At 45.8% G+C, this 17,484-nt stretch overlaps 1 protein-coding gene across 1 annotated transcript in view; it reads left to right on the forward strand.

The window, feature by feature from the left end:
* LOC115095902 overlaps nt 1-17,484 on the forward strand; it is a 51,086-nt gene continuing 33,602 nt past the window's right edge. The window contains exons 1-3 of the mRNA XM_029610222.1: nt 1-375; nt 6,228-6,282; nt 10,479-12,573. Of these exons, the coding sequence (XP_029466082.1) occupies nt 315-375; nt 6,228-6,282; nt 10,479-12,573 (2,211 nt within the window). The 5' untranslated portion in view covers nt 1-314. The remainder of the gene's footprint in view (nt 376-6,227; nt 6,283-10,478; nt 12,574-17,484) is intronic.

Below are 17,484 nucleotides of genomic sequence, written 5' to 3' on the forward strand. Positions count from 1 at the left end.
CTCATGCCGGCTATCACTCTTACACATGCGCAGTGAGGGCAGCACAACCGGCGACGGCGACTTTCACTTTCTGTTTGAGTCAGAGCTTCCTGCTGAGAGCTGGCGGAGCTTGTGCAGGATTTCTACATCAAACGTAGCCGCTCTGGCTCTTTAGATTTATTTAGTTTCTGATTCATATTATTTAAAGTCTGGAAAAGTAGGCGGTATAGCTAGGACGGAAGGGGGGAAAAATCTGTATTGATCCAGCCAGCTTTTATTAGAATTTGCGTTCTGTTTTGCTGGGGTTTCACTGCAAAGCAAAAGCCGGAGCGGAAATGGATTCAGAGACGTGCAACCTACTTGCCACAGAAGTCGGAAAGAAAATGTCAGCAAAAGGTGCGGCGCTGAGTTTTCAAGCTAAAGGTTTGCATGGGACCGTAGCAACTGAAACGCAAGCTTTCATCCATAATCTTTTCCTCGTAATCATTTCCAGTGTGATGATAACCTTTTGAGCCATGGATGTCGCCTGTTTGTGGTAGATATTGGAAAGAGTCCAATGATGTTCGATAGGAATGTCTTATTATGCTACTAGTAGGTATAGGAATAAGCAGCATATTCATCCATAAAAACTAGGATACAAAAAAAATGGTAATAATATAGCTTCAATCAAAACATACAAAATAAAGTTTTCCAGCCCAATTATCTTGCATGTTTGAGTTGTGCTTTTAAGTTTTGTTTTGCATGCAGGTAAAATAGCTTTTACCCATTGAAACATATTTGATGAAACATGAGACTATGTTGTGGGTTTTTCTTCCCCCCCCCCCCCCCTGAAATTTTAAGGGCTGTTGATAATTTTTGCATCATTGAAACAATGTAATGAAATTACGATTGTTTTAAGTGGCAGACTGAAGGCACTCCCAGTACAAAGCCATTATTTGCCTTCCAAATAATCATCTAGTTGAGTCCATAATTGGTAAATTCAACAAAAAAAGTTTATTTATATATATATTTTTTGCAAATAAAATATAGCCACTTGTCTAACCTCTGTCTCCTCTCTTTGGCTATCATATATCACTTATCTGACTTATGTTGTCTTTCTTTATCCTTAATGTATTTTCTTGCTGTTTTTTATACTACCCCAATACAGGTCTGTGCTTCGAAAATGAGCTGCTTCCAGGGGACATGTAGAACTTCTAAATTCATAGCACTTCTTCCATCAAAATTGTTAAAATCCAATCTTATGAACAGTGCAAAACAGTTAATCATTTTTACCTAAAAACCTTTCAATACAAATTCTTGAGCCTGACTGAATAAAAACGTATAACTTGTAAAACTGCATAAAATTAGAACAGGCTTCCTACATAAAAACCAATACCTTAACTTCTTTTTGTTATAATTTTGCTGGCTTGACGACATCTCCACTTAGCTTGGTGCCAGAAGTGTACTGGAAAGCATTGACATCGGAGGAAGACTCAGAAAACTCATATCTTTCATATTGGAAAAGCAGAGGAAAAACAAAAAATTAAAGAAGTGAGTGCCACTCAACTTCATAGTAATGATGGCAGAAAAGGACCAAATGGTCCATCCAATCTGCCCAGCAAGCTTCTTATGATAGTATCTGCTACGCGGTTCAGGTTACCTCCCATGTTTGTCAGTTCCTCAGACCGTAAAAGTCGAGGCCTGTTAATTGTAGCATCTGCTGCTCTGGACAGTTATCCCCAAGCCTTATGATAACCCATAAAATATTTACTGCTCGCAACATTTTTTACTGGGTGACTAGCCTTGAAAATTCAGACAATGTTGCTTGATGTGCTTTGCTTACGGACTTGGCCATAGAAGCAGTCCCTTATGTCTTATTTTTCCCTTATGTCTCTGCATCAGTACCCCAGACTAAAAAAAAAAGTCTGGGCTCATGTTGATTGTCTCTGAATCCAATTCCTCTTTCCCACCACCCCTCCTTCTATTGAAGCAGAGAGCGATGTTGCAGTTGCATCAAGGCTTATTGGTTAAGGGTAGGAATCCCATGCCTTCTGTTAAGGTAGAACCTGTTTCTCCGTGCAGGTTTATCAGTTCCTCAGACCTTAAAAGTTGGGGCCCTCATTTTTTTTTTCTGAATCCAATTCCCTGCTGTTGAAGCAGAGAGCAGTGCATCAAAAGTATCAAGTTTTAATGGTTAGGGTAGTAACAGCCGCACCAGCAAGTTATCCCCATGCTTATTAGTTCCCCAGATTATAAAAGTCAGGGCATTGTTGGTTGCTGTCTGAAACCAATTCCCCTTTTCCCCCTGCCGTTGAAGCAGAGGGCAGTGTTGGAGTTGTAACAAAGACTTATTGGTTAAGGGTAATAACCACCGCACCAATAAGTTACCCCCATGCGCTCTTTTCTTTGTTTCCATCCTCTAGCCTTTAGGGATCCACCCAGAATGGTGGAATTCAACCTACAAATTCAGAATTGTTCTCTAATATTTAACTGTGCATGGCGGTCAGTGCCTCTGAATAAGGTTGGAATATGTTCAATAGTACTCCATAGGAGGCTTTCAAATGTGTATCCTTCAGATAAACATTGTATCATCTTTATTACCAAACAGCTTTTATGTTCTACCAATTGAGTCTTAATTTTTCTTTTAGTTCTACCAATATATTCTTTCTGGCAAGGGCAAACAATGTAATAAATAACAAAGGAAGTGGCAACATTTGTTGAATGATGTAACTCAATGACAGTGCCCAATTGAGGATCTTGCCAACTTATACCGCTCACCGGTTACGAACAGAAAAAACAGTTGCCAAATGGCATGCGTCCTGCTGCTGTAGCACTGACATCAGTTGGTAACTGAGTGAAAATAGATTGTACGATAACGTTTTTTATGTTTTCCAATTTGTGTATGCAACAATGGGGGGGGGGGGGGGGGGCTCAAGCACCAAGTGAAGTCTTAAAATGTTCCAGTGTATATAAACAATGGATTGCTGCTGATATTTGCGTATCGTGCAGGACACAAACCACTCCAGAATTAGAAGGCGGCTCCTGATCCAATAACAGCCAAGATCTGTCTGCATGTAAAGCTCTCGGGTATGCTGGTCTAACTATCAGAAAGGGGTAACCTTTGTCTAATAATCAGACACTCAGGGGCGGATTTTCAGAGCCCTGCTCGCCGGGAAGCCTATTTTACATAGGCCTCCCGGCGCGCGCAGAGCCCCGGGACTCGCGTAAGTCCCGGGGTTCTCCGAGGGGGGCGTGTCGGGGGCGTGTCAGGGGGCGGGCCCGGTCGTCGCGGCGTTTTGGGGGCGTGTCGGCAGCGTTTTGGGGGCGGGTACGGGGGCGTGGCTACGGCCCGGGGCGGTCCGGGGGCGTGGCCGCGCCCTCCGTACCCGCCCCCAGGTCGCGGCCCGGTGCGCAGGAGGCCCGCTGGCGCGCGGGGATTTACGCCTCCCTCTGGGAGGCGTAAATCCCCCAACAAAGGTAAGGGGGGGGTGTAGACAGGGCCGGGCGGGTGGGTTAGGTAGAGGAAGGGAGGGGAAGGTGAGGGGAGGGTGTTAGAGGATTCCCTCCGAGGCCGCTCCGATTTTGGAGCGGCCTCGGAGGGAACGGGGGTAGGCTGCGCGGCTCGGTGCGCGCCGGCTATACAAAATGATAGCCTTGCGCGCGCCGATCCAGGTTTTTTAGTAGATACGCGCGGCTCCGCGCGTATCTACTAAAATCCAGCGTACTTTTGTTTGCGCCTGGAGCGCAAACAAAAGTAGGCTATTCGCGTGCCTTTTAAAATCCGCCCCTCAGTTCTTATGCATAGATTACAAAATCCTTTTTAGTAGAGAAAATCCTACGTATGCGTAAAAAATGGCCAACTGATAAATTAGACTATAACCTGTATGGATGAAAACTTGAAAATTGAATAAGCTATTCCTTGGGTCATAAAAAAGTTGTGGTGTTTGATGTTGTGTATGAATGACTCCTATTACAAACCAATGTTTTTGTTTGCTGGTGGTTAGAAAACCATTTTATGATGGTAAAAGTGGTCACCGGTAGTGTTTTGGTATAAAAGCTGAAAAGCTAGGTAATTCTGACATCCCATGACAATTATAAGAGACCATTCTTAAGGTACTGGACATGGGATAACTTAGTTTTTGCAATTCATGGATTACAATCCATGGTCTATTTCTCTAGTAGACTGCAGGTAACATAATCATTTATTTAGTTACACTCCTTTCCACTATCTGTTTAAGGTGTGGGGCAAGAACAAATAATAAAAGTATCACATAAAATTAATGTAACCTAAACTATACATAATAAAATAAACAAAAACACTTTAACATAATATCATCTTTAAAAGTAGTCATGCCATAACAAAAAATCAGTTTGTAATAACACATTATAGCAGCATTATCACATAAAATAACAAAACAACTACATTGGTATGAGGAAAAACTCATGAATCTGATGATTGCAATCATCCCTAAAAATAATGACTGTCTTGTGGATCACAAAATGTGTGTGGACTCATGTTGATTCCTCTCTCTTTCTGAGTGATACATGGGCCAGAGAGGGAAGGGGAGGCTTTCTTCCAAGCTGGAAGCACTATGATAGAAATTAGTGGACTCATTCTCCAAGAGAGAGGGAGAGTATTTCTCCCTATCCCTGCACACTCTGGGGTAGATTTTAAAAGCCCTGCGCACCGGCAGCCTATTTTGCATAGGCTGCCGGCGCGCAAGTCCAGGGGCTTGCTAAAATGGGCTGTCTGGGGGCATGTCTGCGGTCCGGGGGCGTGTCTGCCATCCAGGGCGGTCCGGAGGCGTGGCCAAGTGCCCCAACACAGCGGCCTGTGTCAGGGCCTGGCCAGCCGGCGCGCGCAAGTTATGCTTGCCAGTGGCCAGTGGCAGGCATAACTCCATCGAACAAGGTGGGGGGGTTAGATAGGGGAAGGGAGGAAAAGGTGGGGGGGGGGGAGAGACAAAAAAAAAGTTCTCTCCAAGGCCGCTCCGATTTCGGAGCGGCCTCGGAGGGAACGGAGGCAGGCTGCATGGCTCGGCGTGTGCAGGCTGCCGATTTTGCGCAGCCTTGCGCGCGCTGACCCCGGATTTTAAAAGATACGCGCGGCTATGCGTATCTAATCAACCAAAGCAATTCATTGGTTGAATTACCTAAAAATTCAGTGATGCAAATTGTTTTTGAATCGCAAAAATTCATAGTTCAAATCAAATTGGTTTGGATTTTTTTTTTTTTAAAATCATGCCTGACCCTAGAAAGCATTGATGACTTTACTGTTTGGAAATCCTGTACTCAGTTGTGCTTGTGTTAAATATGTCTTTAGTTATTTAACATTTTTGTACACCATTTATAACAGAATATCCATTCTAAGCTATTTATAAACTAAACACCCATAATAAAATAAAACAAACACAGCTACATTAACAAGGTCTGAATAAAACAATCCAGTGCAATCTTTAAATACATAGTATGACTCCAAGTTAAGATCAGGAGAAGGTCCTCTGAAAAAGATGAGCCTTAAGCTTTTTAGGAGAAAGCTTATAGTCTTCAGTTTCACAAAGCTCCTGTGGCAGGGCCTTCCATAAAATCTGCCCCATACCCGAAAAGGCTCTGAACAGTAGATTGAAGGCATAGCTCTTTAAATGACAGAACCGTAAACAGATTAGCAGGAAGCTGTATAGATTTCATCAAGATACTTTTTCTTTAAATAATACAATTTTTATATTCCTTTTTTGTTTGTGGGTTTTGTTTTTTTTTAAATCTTTTGATGTTTTATGATTCTTTTTTTTTTATATTGAGGTTTTGTCATGCAAAGGCACAGAAGTGATTCATCCTGTGAGGATTCACCTGAATGAGACAGTTTTTGGCTGGACTCCAGAGTACTTTTACAGGAGGAAATTGCATTATTCTCATGGCTTCACTACTGAAAGGTCAATTAATTCAGAAATGTCCACACAGGACTGAGAAAGGAGATAACAGGTTACTTATGTTGTATTTGCAATGATTGCCTGTTTTTTTATGATCTGTTTGTTCTGATTGTAAAACTTTTGGTTTTAGTCTTTTGCTTGGTTCTTTGCTTTTATTTGTAATTTTTGCTCATATAATATTGTATTATTTGTTACTTGTTGCTGTTCTCTACCTTGGGCATCCTATGGAAAAGTGAGAAAAATGTAAATAAGTAAAAATAAATATGAAATGATAAAGCTTATTAAAGCTTATTCAGACTTATGATGAATACATATACACATGAATTTGTTTTTCATTTAAAGGAACAGATGGACTGAAGCAAAGTACCAGGGACAAAGAGGAGCCTGATTTTTTTGCGTAAGTTCATTAGGGAAAAAAATGCAATCTAATATTAATATCTATTTTGCTCAGATCAATGTAATTTTGTGTGACTAGTAACCTTTTTCTTTCTGTGCCCTTCTTGTTTTTGAGCATTGGTGGGACGGGAATTGCAGTGGCCTGCTCGTGGCTTGGCAGTGGAAAGCTTAGGGCTAGGAGCACAGTGGCAGATGGTCCAGAGAGGGCTGCCCCTCCCCCACTGCTCTTGAGCCTCTGAGGGGAACATCCCTCAGCTCTTCAGTTTTAGGTGGGGTCCCACTCAGACAGTTTGACCCCAGGCCCCTTCATCCCCTTAGAGTCAGCCCTGCTTAGATGACTGTCACTAAGCCCTAGATTCATCAAGCCACAATGTTTTCTCACAGGACGGGGTCCCACTATTGTGGGGGGGGGGGGGGGGGTTGGGTGTCGCTGCAAAAGTTGGGATCCGTCCCCGGAAAACACAGCACGGCTCGATGGCGCATATTTTGTGTCGTGGCCAAACACCACGACACACAAACGTCCGCGACGAGCAGCCCTTTAATGCGATGGCTGTCTCAACCTCACAGGACGGCCATCATCTTAAAGGGCTGCTGGCCACCCAAAAAATAAACCGCAGCCAAAAGGGGAAGTTGAGCGGGGGTCATTGCTGATCGGACTCAGACCTGAGTCTGATCCCAGACCTTACCCCGGTCACATGGCTGGGGCAAGGCGACATCAGCGCTATTTTGGAAAATGGCGCTGACTTGGATGAGTGCGAGGGTGCATCCATCCCCGATGCAGGATCGATTTATAAGGTAAGGGGGGTCTCTGGCAGGGAGATGGGGGTGGGGTAGGGGGCCTGTCTATCGAGGGGCCGGGGGGAAGGGGGCCCCGCTGCCACCACCACCATGTGCATAATTTTTACTTTATTTTTGTTTTGGAGTCCCTGGTTTGAAATGGGGGTCAGCAATGACCCCGCTTAATCTCCCCATTTGGCTGCATTTTATTTTTTCTTTTCCCTGCCGCTTTAAATGTGCAGCAGGAGTCTCGGGATCCGCGTTAGGGTCCTGGGCCTACCGCCGCACATGTAACGCTTACCGGGGAGGTGGTGTTTTATCGTGGCTGACCACCTTCTCGGTCAGCCATTCACTTGCCTAGTAATGACCTTCTTTGCATGCATTTAAATCACGTGCAAAGAAGGTCATTGTAATAGGGAGGCTGTCTGGGCAGAGACATGCCAAATATCGGGTATATCGCGTTATATGCGATATAACACGCATTAGCCTTTTATCGCGTCATAAGGCCCTAATGCGATTTGATGAATGACCCTGTAAATTAAATGACTAACACATCTGCAAACACTCCTCAGCTCTGTGTCCTAGGGCCAAATGTACGAGTTGAGCAAAAAGTAAGACAAAAAGAGTACAAAAAAAATCTGCAAGTTTGTTTGCCCAGTTTTGGGCAAGGATTTCATTTTCCTGCAGCTCTTGGGAGGGAAAAACTTCTGTAGAACAAATGAAATAAAATCATGTTAAACCTGATGTCAGTACCATTTTGCTGGAAAATCTTTTCAGGGGCTATTTTTTTCCCTTTCCTATATTACAAGAAACAGGGAAGGCAATTTGGAAAGCCATTGCCATGTTTTGTCATGGAAGTGGGGTCTTTGAAAATTTCCTTGCCCCCTCCACAGCAAATAAAGGGGTGAGGTTAGGTCGGCAGGGGCGAAAAATGCACAAGGCTTTCATTTTGAAAGCCCTCTGTATATTTAGTACTAAGTGCCCGCTGTGCTCCTTCAGCCTGATTTTGAAAGCGAGTATGAAAATTGCCCCCTAAATCCTTTAAAAGAAAAAAAAAAGTGCTTTTTTCAAATTTGGCCGAGCAAACTGAGTCATAGGCTCCTTGCACCAATGTGGCCCTATGATAACTGACCTTCAGGCTGACCTCTAAACTAGCGACCTGGAGATCTGGTGTTACTGAAGATGTCTATAAGTCATTTTTCAGTGGCCAATTTTCAAAGCCATTTCCAGAGGGTAAAGTGCCGTGGAAATGGGCTCTTTTGAAAATTGCCCATCTTGTATGCACGCACTTTTACCCACATTGCAGTGCAGGCTTTCCTGGGGCCAGGGTTAAGTTGAGGGAGAAACCTATCCACATATGTTTGGTCAGAAAAATTATCCATAGAAAGAGGGTGCGCACGTACTTTAACCTTTTGAAAATTGGCTCACAGACTGTGGGTACTACGTACCCCCGGACTTTCCAGCAATGTAGGTAGTTTGGAAATTGCTCCCTGTATGTCTGAATATAATTCTGGTGAAGTGTCTGATCCTATGCCAAATATTAAAGCATCTGAGTAGGATGGTGTTTTGACTGGGAGTGATTTTGCAGCTTTTCTTTGTTTTTTAGAAGCAGTGTTTTGAAATGTTCGAATTAAAGGATATGAACCATTAGATTCGGTCAGTTGAATGTTTAAAGCACAACACCCTCCCCCAAATATTTTGAAAATGAGCTTTGTAGTAGGTTGACATCTTAGGCATCTGAGGGCCTTTCTCAGTAAGCTTTTCTCGAATTGTGAATCTTCAGCACCAAGATGAAATGTCTGATCACCATGAACAATCCCCCCCTTGTGTGTCCCATGTCAGATGCATAAACAACATTAGAGGTAGAATTATGCACAGTATAGTATGTTTATTTTTATTTATTTATTAGTCGCCCGATGCCGGGCTCTGGGCAACATAGAAATTAACCCACGTAATCGAAAACAAATAAAAACAAAACAGATAACCAATATCCTCTGTGAGCATATTTTATAGCCATTGACAAATGGGATTTCAGCTAATTAGAATCAATAACAACTAATCTTAGTCCTTATTAATAAGGGGATAGATATTTAAAGGACATTTAGGCGAAAACGGGGGGGGAGGGGAGGGCCTGCGAAAGCCCGCAGCCTTTGCACCACGGCAGTGCGAAAGTGGTGCTATTCGGAGCGCTACTGCCAACGATAATGTTAGCAACATTATCACCGGCAGGGAAGACACCGCCTCCTCCCTGTCTCCTCCCCTCCCCCTAATTTGCTTGATATCGCATGTGAAAAGGCCCTTTTTGCATGCGATAAGCCTTTGATAAATGACCCCCTTAGGCGGTTAACTCACAAGTTATTCATCTAAATGGCTTAAATGGCATATTGACCCTCTTATCTGGCTAAATTATAGCCAGATATGTTATGTGGCTATAATTTAGCCAGATATAAAAGGGGTGCTCTGGGGAGGGGGTCCCGTTATTTGGCTAACTTAGCTTTAGGCTTGACCAGATATATTCAAAAAAGAATATATCTGGTTAAGTTAATTTCCTTAAAAAACCCCAAAACAAAACATCGCAGCCTGTCTCCCATCTCCCTCCCTTCTCAGTTGCAAAGCCCCATTTAATGTAAATAAATATTTATTTGCGCTGAGAGTCCCCCCCCCCCCAATGCCCTGTACCTTTATTTCCACCGCGATCCGGGACTGGTGCTCCTGGGGATGCTTCTGCTGTTGCTAGACTACTACAATGAAAGCGATCCAGCCACCATCAAGTTATGGCTGTTTTGCGGTGCCCCTTTCCTTCCCTGCTGTCCAGATCCAGCCACTGCTTCTTTTTGATCCAGGAAGGTTGTGAGTTAATTTGGGGGATTTTCTGCCCTGTGGGGGCCATCGCTAATGGTTGTCTTTTTGCCTGCATGTTTGAGGGGAAAACAAACGTGATGGGGACCTTTAGCACCATGTCTTACGCATGCTCGAAAAATCTACAAGCTAGACTTGTGAGAGACCTGTCAGCTATGCATGTGCATTCAGGGCAGTCAGATCTGCACTGGCTCTCTTCACTGGGGCCAGTTGCTTCCACTGGAAGAGACCACCACTGTGAGTCACAAGTGGGGAGGAGGGAGTCAGTGCAGGATAATTGATCAAAATACTTAAGAAGTAGTCACTACCTAGATTGGTAAGTGAAATAGTTCAGTATCAGTACACAGCCTCAGTGAATTTTTAAAAAAAAAGTAAGAAAGCAAATTTGCTTTTTTTTTTTTTTTTTTTTAATAACTTGGGAGTTTGGTTGGTGATATTTACTCATTCATTCATGCCTTGGCCTGTTGGCATAACATAATTGTTAAATATGCAAATCCAACACTTAACTAAATTAAATGCTAGAATCTCTGTTTTTCCTGTCCCCCCCCCCCCCCCATATAGAGCTTCTCTGGAAAATAATGACGAATCTACAACCTTCCAAGACACTGGAAAACCTGAACAGCAGAAAGGTCTTGGCGATGAAGCCAAGCTCCTGTTATTGAACGAACGTGATCTCCTTGCGGCGAATGAAGAACTGAAGTGTATTATACAAGAAACAAAGTCTCCTATTACAACAGAGACCGACATCGATATCACGGCTGTCCTGCTGCCTTCCGGAGGAACCCGGAGTCACCCTCATACAATAAAGATTGCAGTCAGTGAGACAGTAGCACCGCAGCCCCAGAATGGTGAGCCTGTGTTTTCTGACGGCTGCTTCAGCACTGTAGAGCCCCAGATGGAGGCCTGCGGTTCTCATCGCTTTACGCCGTTCATATATCAGAAGCCTTTGCCACCCAGCTCAAAGCAGAAACCCTATGTAATCTTTCCCTTGCCTTTCAGTTTTGGATCTAATTCAAAGCAAGCAGCGCTACAGCTAGAGCCATCTTTGGGGTCCTGCAGTTATAAAAAGTCAGATCTTGAAAACTCAGATGCACAAAATTATAGAGTAGAAAAAATACAGGAGAGAAATGGTCCTATTCTGTTTGGCATCCGTCAAGACAAAGAAATATTGTTGGAGCCGAAGAGGGATCAAAGTAGAGCTCAGGAGACAAACTCGCCAGAAACAGACCTTAGTTCCGGATCAGTTTTAAACGATAAGGAGGTTCCCACAGTATACTGTGAGTTTTCAAAGTCACAAATCCTTTATTCTGAAGTTACTGAGACTTACCTTCTTTGGAAGGAAGAACTGTCTAGTGATTTGCAGACACAGAGTGGGCCACACTTAGACACGAAAGAAACTCACCACTTGTCAGAAGAGGCACACGTGTGTATTCCCAAAGGTGACAGTGGAACAGCATTTATGACCCATACTTTAAATCTAGAGATGAATAAAACAGATGAACCACAACTCTTTCAAAGGTTAGACCTTGTTCCATGTTCCACGTTAGAGAATTCTAATCCACAGACTGTACACAACATTCCTGAACTACTGCCACTCAAGAACACCAGACTCGGTGACATCCTAAATCCAATGCTGCTAAACAGTGTACAGGAAATGGAAATTAGCTTTGAAAATATAAATGAAACAGGACAGGACAAGGAGAAAATGGAAGCAAGTGAATATGAAGAAGAAAATCAAAATACTAGCACTGATCTAATTAGCTCCTCTCATTATACACAAGCATACAAATATCTGAACAATAATTTGATTGGGATAACTACCAGTGCTATCAGCCTGGATAATGAAAGAGAGGATGCTTTGCCAGGACAAAAACTAGAAACAAGATTATCTGTCAGTAGTTTACATGACCAAACTTTAGATCCTGCATTGCAGAGCAAAGAGTTTGTAGAGTGTAAAATTAGCTCTATAGATGCCACTGAAACAACTCTGAGTGAAGATCTGCAGCTGGAATCTAATGAATCTCAGGAGGAATCAGCCTGGTGTAAAGATGGTGACCATCAAAGCAGACCTGAAAATACTGAGTTTGATAGCACACTTTCCAATAGTTCTTTCCTAAGTTGTAAAGATGAAGATGTTCATCTAGGAGAACAGAGAAACCCAAGACCATTTATGAATGCCATGCGCAATCAGACTCCAGGTTCAACAAGTGTTGATAAAGAATTTCATGAAATAGAAATTAGCCTTGATAAGAAAAAAGAAAATGAGGTTGGTGAAGTTCAGGAGAAGATTAGAGAATCATTCGCACTAAAGTCTAAAGGTAATGACCCAGGTAGATCTAAGAATGCCGATTCATTGAGGATCGCCAACTGTTCTTCAGGCTTGTGTGTTAAGAAAGGAAATGCTCTCAAAAGAGAACAACTGAACCAAGCACATGCTTTGAATGAGTTGGACAAGTTGACTTCTGAGATTTTCATCAAAACATCTGTGCAAGATGTGTATGGAAGAATCATTAAAGAGCATGGTCTTTCTTTTCTGGAAGAACTGAGGAGGACATTCTTAGATGATGAGGATCACCGTTTTACACTGTTAGATTCAGGACTTGTGCTTTCAAAAGTTGTAGAACACAAAGATGCAAGAATTGCTTTCATGACCATGGTAAGTCTAGTTTTAGATTATGTAGAATCTTGCCAGCTGGAAGTAAAGCATTTCTATAAATACTTGTGCATCGTGGCGAACATTAGGGGGATCTGATTTACATTTGCTTTTCTCTGTTGTGCTTAGATAAAAAATCTTTTATAAATCAGATTCATGGGTTGTGTATTGGGTTTTGTATGCATAAACTGTAAGGGAGATATTGAACTTAAAAGATCATAAACGGTCACTTTTTTAAAAATATAGTTTACAAATAATCACCAAGAAAAAAAATACTTGTGAAGGAAAAATTATTTGAAAAATTTTCAAACAAATTAAGAAAACTATTTCTCCAAGGACAAGATGGATAGTAGTCCTCACACATGGGTGACATCATCCGATGGAGCCCGACTTGGAAAATGTCTGTCAAAGTTTCTACTGGCACACTGAAAATGCCCAGCATGCCGCTAACCACGCGCCCAATCGGGGTCCCTCTTCAGTTTCTTCCTTTCCGCAAAACTGCTGCCTTGCGGTTGTGAGCTCGCGCTTTCATGGTTTTTTCAGTAGTTTTTGCTTCCGCATCATGTAGGGTCCCTCATATTTTTTGTTGGTTCTGCTCTCCGCGACCTGGTAAGTTTTTCGCTTCTTTGTGGTTGATCGCTGACGGTTTCATCTCCTGGCGTCTGCCAACCATCGACCTCACGCCGCATACTTTTTCCAATGGCATCGACTGGTTGTTGCCAGTGTCCCCAGTGCCCCCAGACTATGCCCATTACAGACCCCCACTAGGTCTGTGTCCCTCTGCTTGGGGGAATCCACGACGTCCGCGCACCGTATCCCTCAGTCCCGGGAAAGGTCTGTGGTGATCATCGAGAGCAGTCAAAGAAACATTATCATCGGTCCTTGTCATTGAAGCCAGGCCACGGACAGGCATCGGCATCGATGCCTTCTCCGAAGCGGTCTCGGGCGGAGGAAGTGGTTCCCTCTGACCCCTCTGAAGCCTTCAAGGAGGAGTTAGGCGCATGCGATCGGCTGGTCCCTGCAGTACTTTGAGCCTCAGGTTCCACCGGGACCAGCACTGCTGCAGGAGCCTACTCCACTGGTGCTTGCGCCTTTATTGGAGAGGCTCTATATGCTACTCAGTGTCCTACTGATGCAGCTGACTCCAGTGCCCCAAGCCCCTTTGCGGCCGAAGGGAGCACCGCTGCCACCGCCACCGGCCCCCATACCAGTGAGCGGCAACTCGGCTCAGGGATGCATGGTGCTTCGCCACCTCCCAGCGCTCCTAGGGCCATTGGGATCGATTCCACTGGTGCCTTCGGTGCCACCAATCTCCTTTAGGCGCTCCTACGACCTCGAGGCCCATCGATGCCTCCGGCTCCTTTCTCGGTGCCCTTGAGGCCTACGTCTCACCCGCCATTGGGTCTTCAACACCCTGCATCCACAAAAGAGTTGCAGTGAGGGGAGGCCCCTTATGACCCCTGGGAAGGGGAGGCGTCCATGTCCTCCACTAAGAAATTGGAGGGTCTGCCTTCTGAACTCTCTCCCCCGGAGGATCTTTCCTTTGCGGGATTCGTAAAAGCCATGGCAGAATTGGTGCCTTTCCATCTTTTAACAGAGCAGGACACCAGGCACAAGATGCTTGAGATTCTTCAATTCATGGATACCCCAAAAGAGGCAGTGGCAGTGCCTGTCCATGACATTTTCAAAGAGTTGGTAGCCTGCCTTTGGGAACATCCCATCTCAGTGCCACCAGTTAACTGGAAGACGGAGGCAATGTACTTAGTCCAGCCGTTCACTGGGTTCGAGTGCCGTCAGCTCTCCCACCAATCGGTGATGGTAGACTCAATCTTGAAGAAAGCAAAGAGGATCTGCATCCATGCCTCGGCTCCACAGGACGGGAGCATAGGGCTCTCTATGCCCTTGGACGCTGGGTATTTCAGAGCACTATGTTAACTGCCCGGATCGCTTGCTATCAATTGTACATGGGGCAGTACTTCAGGAACCTGTGGAAACAGGCCCTTGAGTTTGGTGAGGGCCTACCACAGCAATTCCAGGAGGACTTCCAGAAAATCATCCAGCAGGGCCTGGAGTGCAATAAACATGAGGTTTGCTCTGCTTATGATGTCTTCAAGACAGCCATACGAACCGCTGCAGCGGGCATAGGAGCTCAGCAGATGGTGTGGCTGCAAGCCTCAGACTTGCGCCCTGAAGTCCAAGACTGCCTGGCCCTGCACGGGGGAAAATCTGTTTGGGGACAGAATCAAGGAGGCAGTAGTGCAACTGAAGGACTATCATGAAACCCTTCAGCAGTTGTCATCTAGTACCTTTGACACCCAACCGCCCAAGAAGCCCCATTGGCAATATCCAAAGAGGTCCTTCTACCAGCCAAGAAAATACTACCCGCCAGCTCCAAGGGCTAGACCTCAATGGCCTGCTCCCAGAGCGAGGCCCAGGCAGCCCCTGACACCCCGAGCAACCACAGTTCCACCATAGAACCTCTCCACAGGGTTTTGACTGGCAGCCAGGGAGCATGAGCCAGCCCTCACTGCAGGACTCTGACTCCCCAGTCAGGGATCAGCTCCAGCTCTTTGTGGATCGATGGCCCTCCATAACATTCACGGAGATGAATGGGGTGGTACTTCTGGCGAGTACCACCCCATTCAACTCCGTGTCCTAAGTAGAGACCATCAGGGGACCTACAAATCCTTCGAGTAGAGCTCTCTGCCCTCGTACTGGCTTGGGCTGTCAAATCCATTCCACCCAGTCAGCATGGCAAGGGGTGATACTCCAGGTATTTTCTAATCCACAAGAAGACGGAGGACTCCGGCCCATTTTGGACCTGAGGGCCCTAACCTGTTTCTTGGTAAAAGAAAAGTTCAAAATGGTCTCATTGGGCACTTTGATTCCCTTTTTAAAGATAGGAGACTGGCTCTGCTCCCTAGATTTAAAAGACGCATATGCCCATATCCCAATCTTTCATGCGGATCGGCAATACCTTTGATTCCTGGTTGACAGGATTCATTACCGGTATCACATTCTACCCTTTGGCCTGGCATCTGCACCGCGTGTCTTTACTAAGTGTCTAGCAGTTGTAGGTGCTTATCTCCGGAGACGGGGGATCCATGTCTTCCCGTACCTTGACGACTGGCTTATCAAAAGCACTTCAGGAAAGGGAGCGCAGAATGACCTGTGCACTTCGATCCAAATTTTGGAAACACTGGGATTTCTGATCAACTATCCCAAATCCCATCTCCAGCCGTTCTTGCAACTGGACTTCATTGGGGCTCAATTGGACACTGCCCAGGCGAAGGCTTTCCTACCTCGGGACAGGAGGGTCAGTGGATTCTTCGCTCCCAATGGTGCCAGGATTCACAGGATCTGCGTGCACGTGTTCTAATCACCACACTGCTACGTCAATCTCTTCCATGATGGGCGACTCCCGCCAACCTAGAAAAGGGAGTTCTCTTCTGGAGCCCACCACCCAAGGTCACTCTCACCACAGATGCGTCTTGGATGGGTGGTATGCACACTTGGCTCTCCACACCCAGGGTCTTTGGTCTGTTCAAGAATCACAGTCTCAAATCAACTTCCTGGAGCTGCATGCGATTCGCTATGCACTCCAAGCATTTGAGAGCGGCTCATGAACAAGGTAGTTTTTGTTCAGACTGACAATCAGATAACTAACTATGTGGTATCTGAACAAACAGGGGAATGGGATCCTTTACCCTCTGTCAGAAGGCAGTTTGCATTTGGTCGTAGGCCATTGACAACAGCATCCTCCTCAGGGCGGTGTATCTCCCAGGAGTGGACAACACCCTAGCGGATTCCCTGAGACGTGCCTTTCAACCTTACGTGTGGTCCCTCAGTCAAGAGGTGGCAAACAAGATCTTTTACTTATGGGGGACCCCGGACATAGACCTGTAAGCCTCTCTGGAGAACAGGAAGATGGACGACTTCTGCTGCTTAGGCAGGACCGGGGCAGGCTCCTTCACCCCAACCTACAAGCCCTGGCCCCTCAAAGCTTGGATGTTGACTGGGTGACTGTTGGCTGTTGCCAGCCGTAATGTGGACCCTTAGACCAAGGTGAGATGGGGCTATCAGGAGATGATCCCACGGACCCTCACTGTCGGAAGGCAGACTCAACAGTGAATAGGAAATCCCCTCACCTGATAGGAGGAATTCGGGTGCGGCCTGGTGTCGGAGACTGGCAGAAGGTAGACAGAGTCCCGTGTAGTCCAGATCAGGGCAGGCAAGCAGGCTGGTCAGACAATCTGAGTCAAAGGTAGGCAGCAGACAGGCAGGCAAAGTCCAAAAGGTAATCCGAATCAGGGCAGGCAGCAGGCACGCAGCCAAAGTCAGGCAATCCGGGTCAGAGGCAGGTGGCAGGCAGACAGGCAGAGTCAGATGATCCGGGTCAGAGGCAGGAGGCAGGCAGGCAGAGTCAGGGAATCCGGGTCAGAGGCAGGCAGAGTCAGGCAATCCGGGTCAGAGGCAGGCAGGCAATCCGGGTCAGAGTCAGGCGGCAGGCAGGTACAGTCAGGCAATCCGGGTCAGAGGCAGGCAGCAGGCAGAGTCAGAGAGTCCAAATCACAACCAAAAGCAGAGGGACAGCTAGGCAGGAAGACCTGTTGCAAAGCAAAGACCGGCAGGCAGGTCCCAGGCTTTAAAGGAAGCTGTCACTGATGTCACTTCCTGGGGCTGGGACACTTCCTGGTCCCTGGCCCCTTTAAGAGGCGGGGCGAGCGCCTGGAGGCCTGTCCACGTTCTGCGACATCGGAGGTCCTGCAGGAGGAGATGTCCTGGATGCCCCGTTGCACGACTGTGGATCCGGCCGAGTTGGTAAGCTGAGCCGGTTGTGCGGCTGTGCGGCCACGCCATGCAACAGTGACGATGCAGGCCCTTGGCCTTTCAGAAGGAGTATCATGAGTTATT

Source organism: Rhinatrema bivittatum, chromosome 7 (genome assembly GCF_901001135.1).
Source record: "Rhinatrema bivittatum chromosome 7, aRhiBiv1.1, whole genome shotgun sequence".
NCBI classification, from domain to species: domain Eukaryota; kingdom Metazoa; phylum Chordata; class Amphibia; order Gymnophiona; family Rhinatrematidae; genus Rhinatrema; species Rhinatrema bivittatum.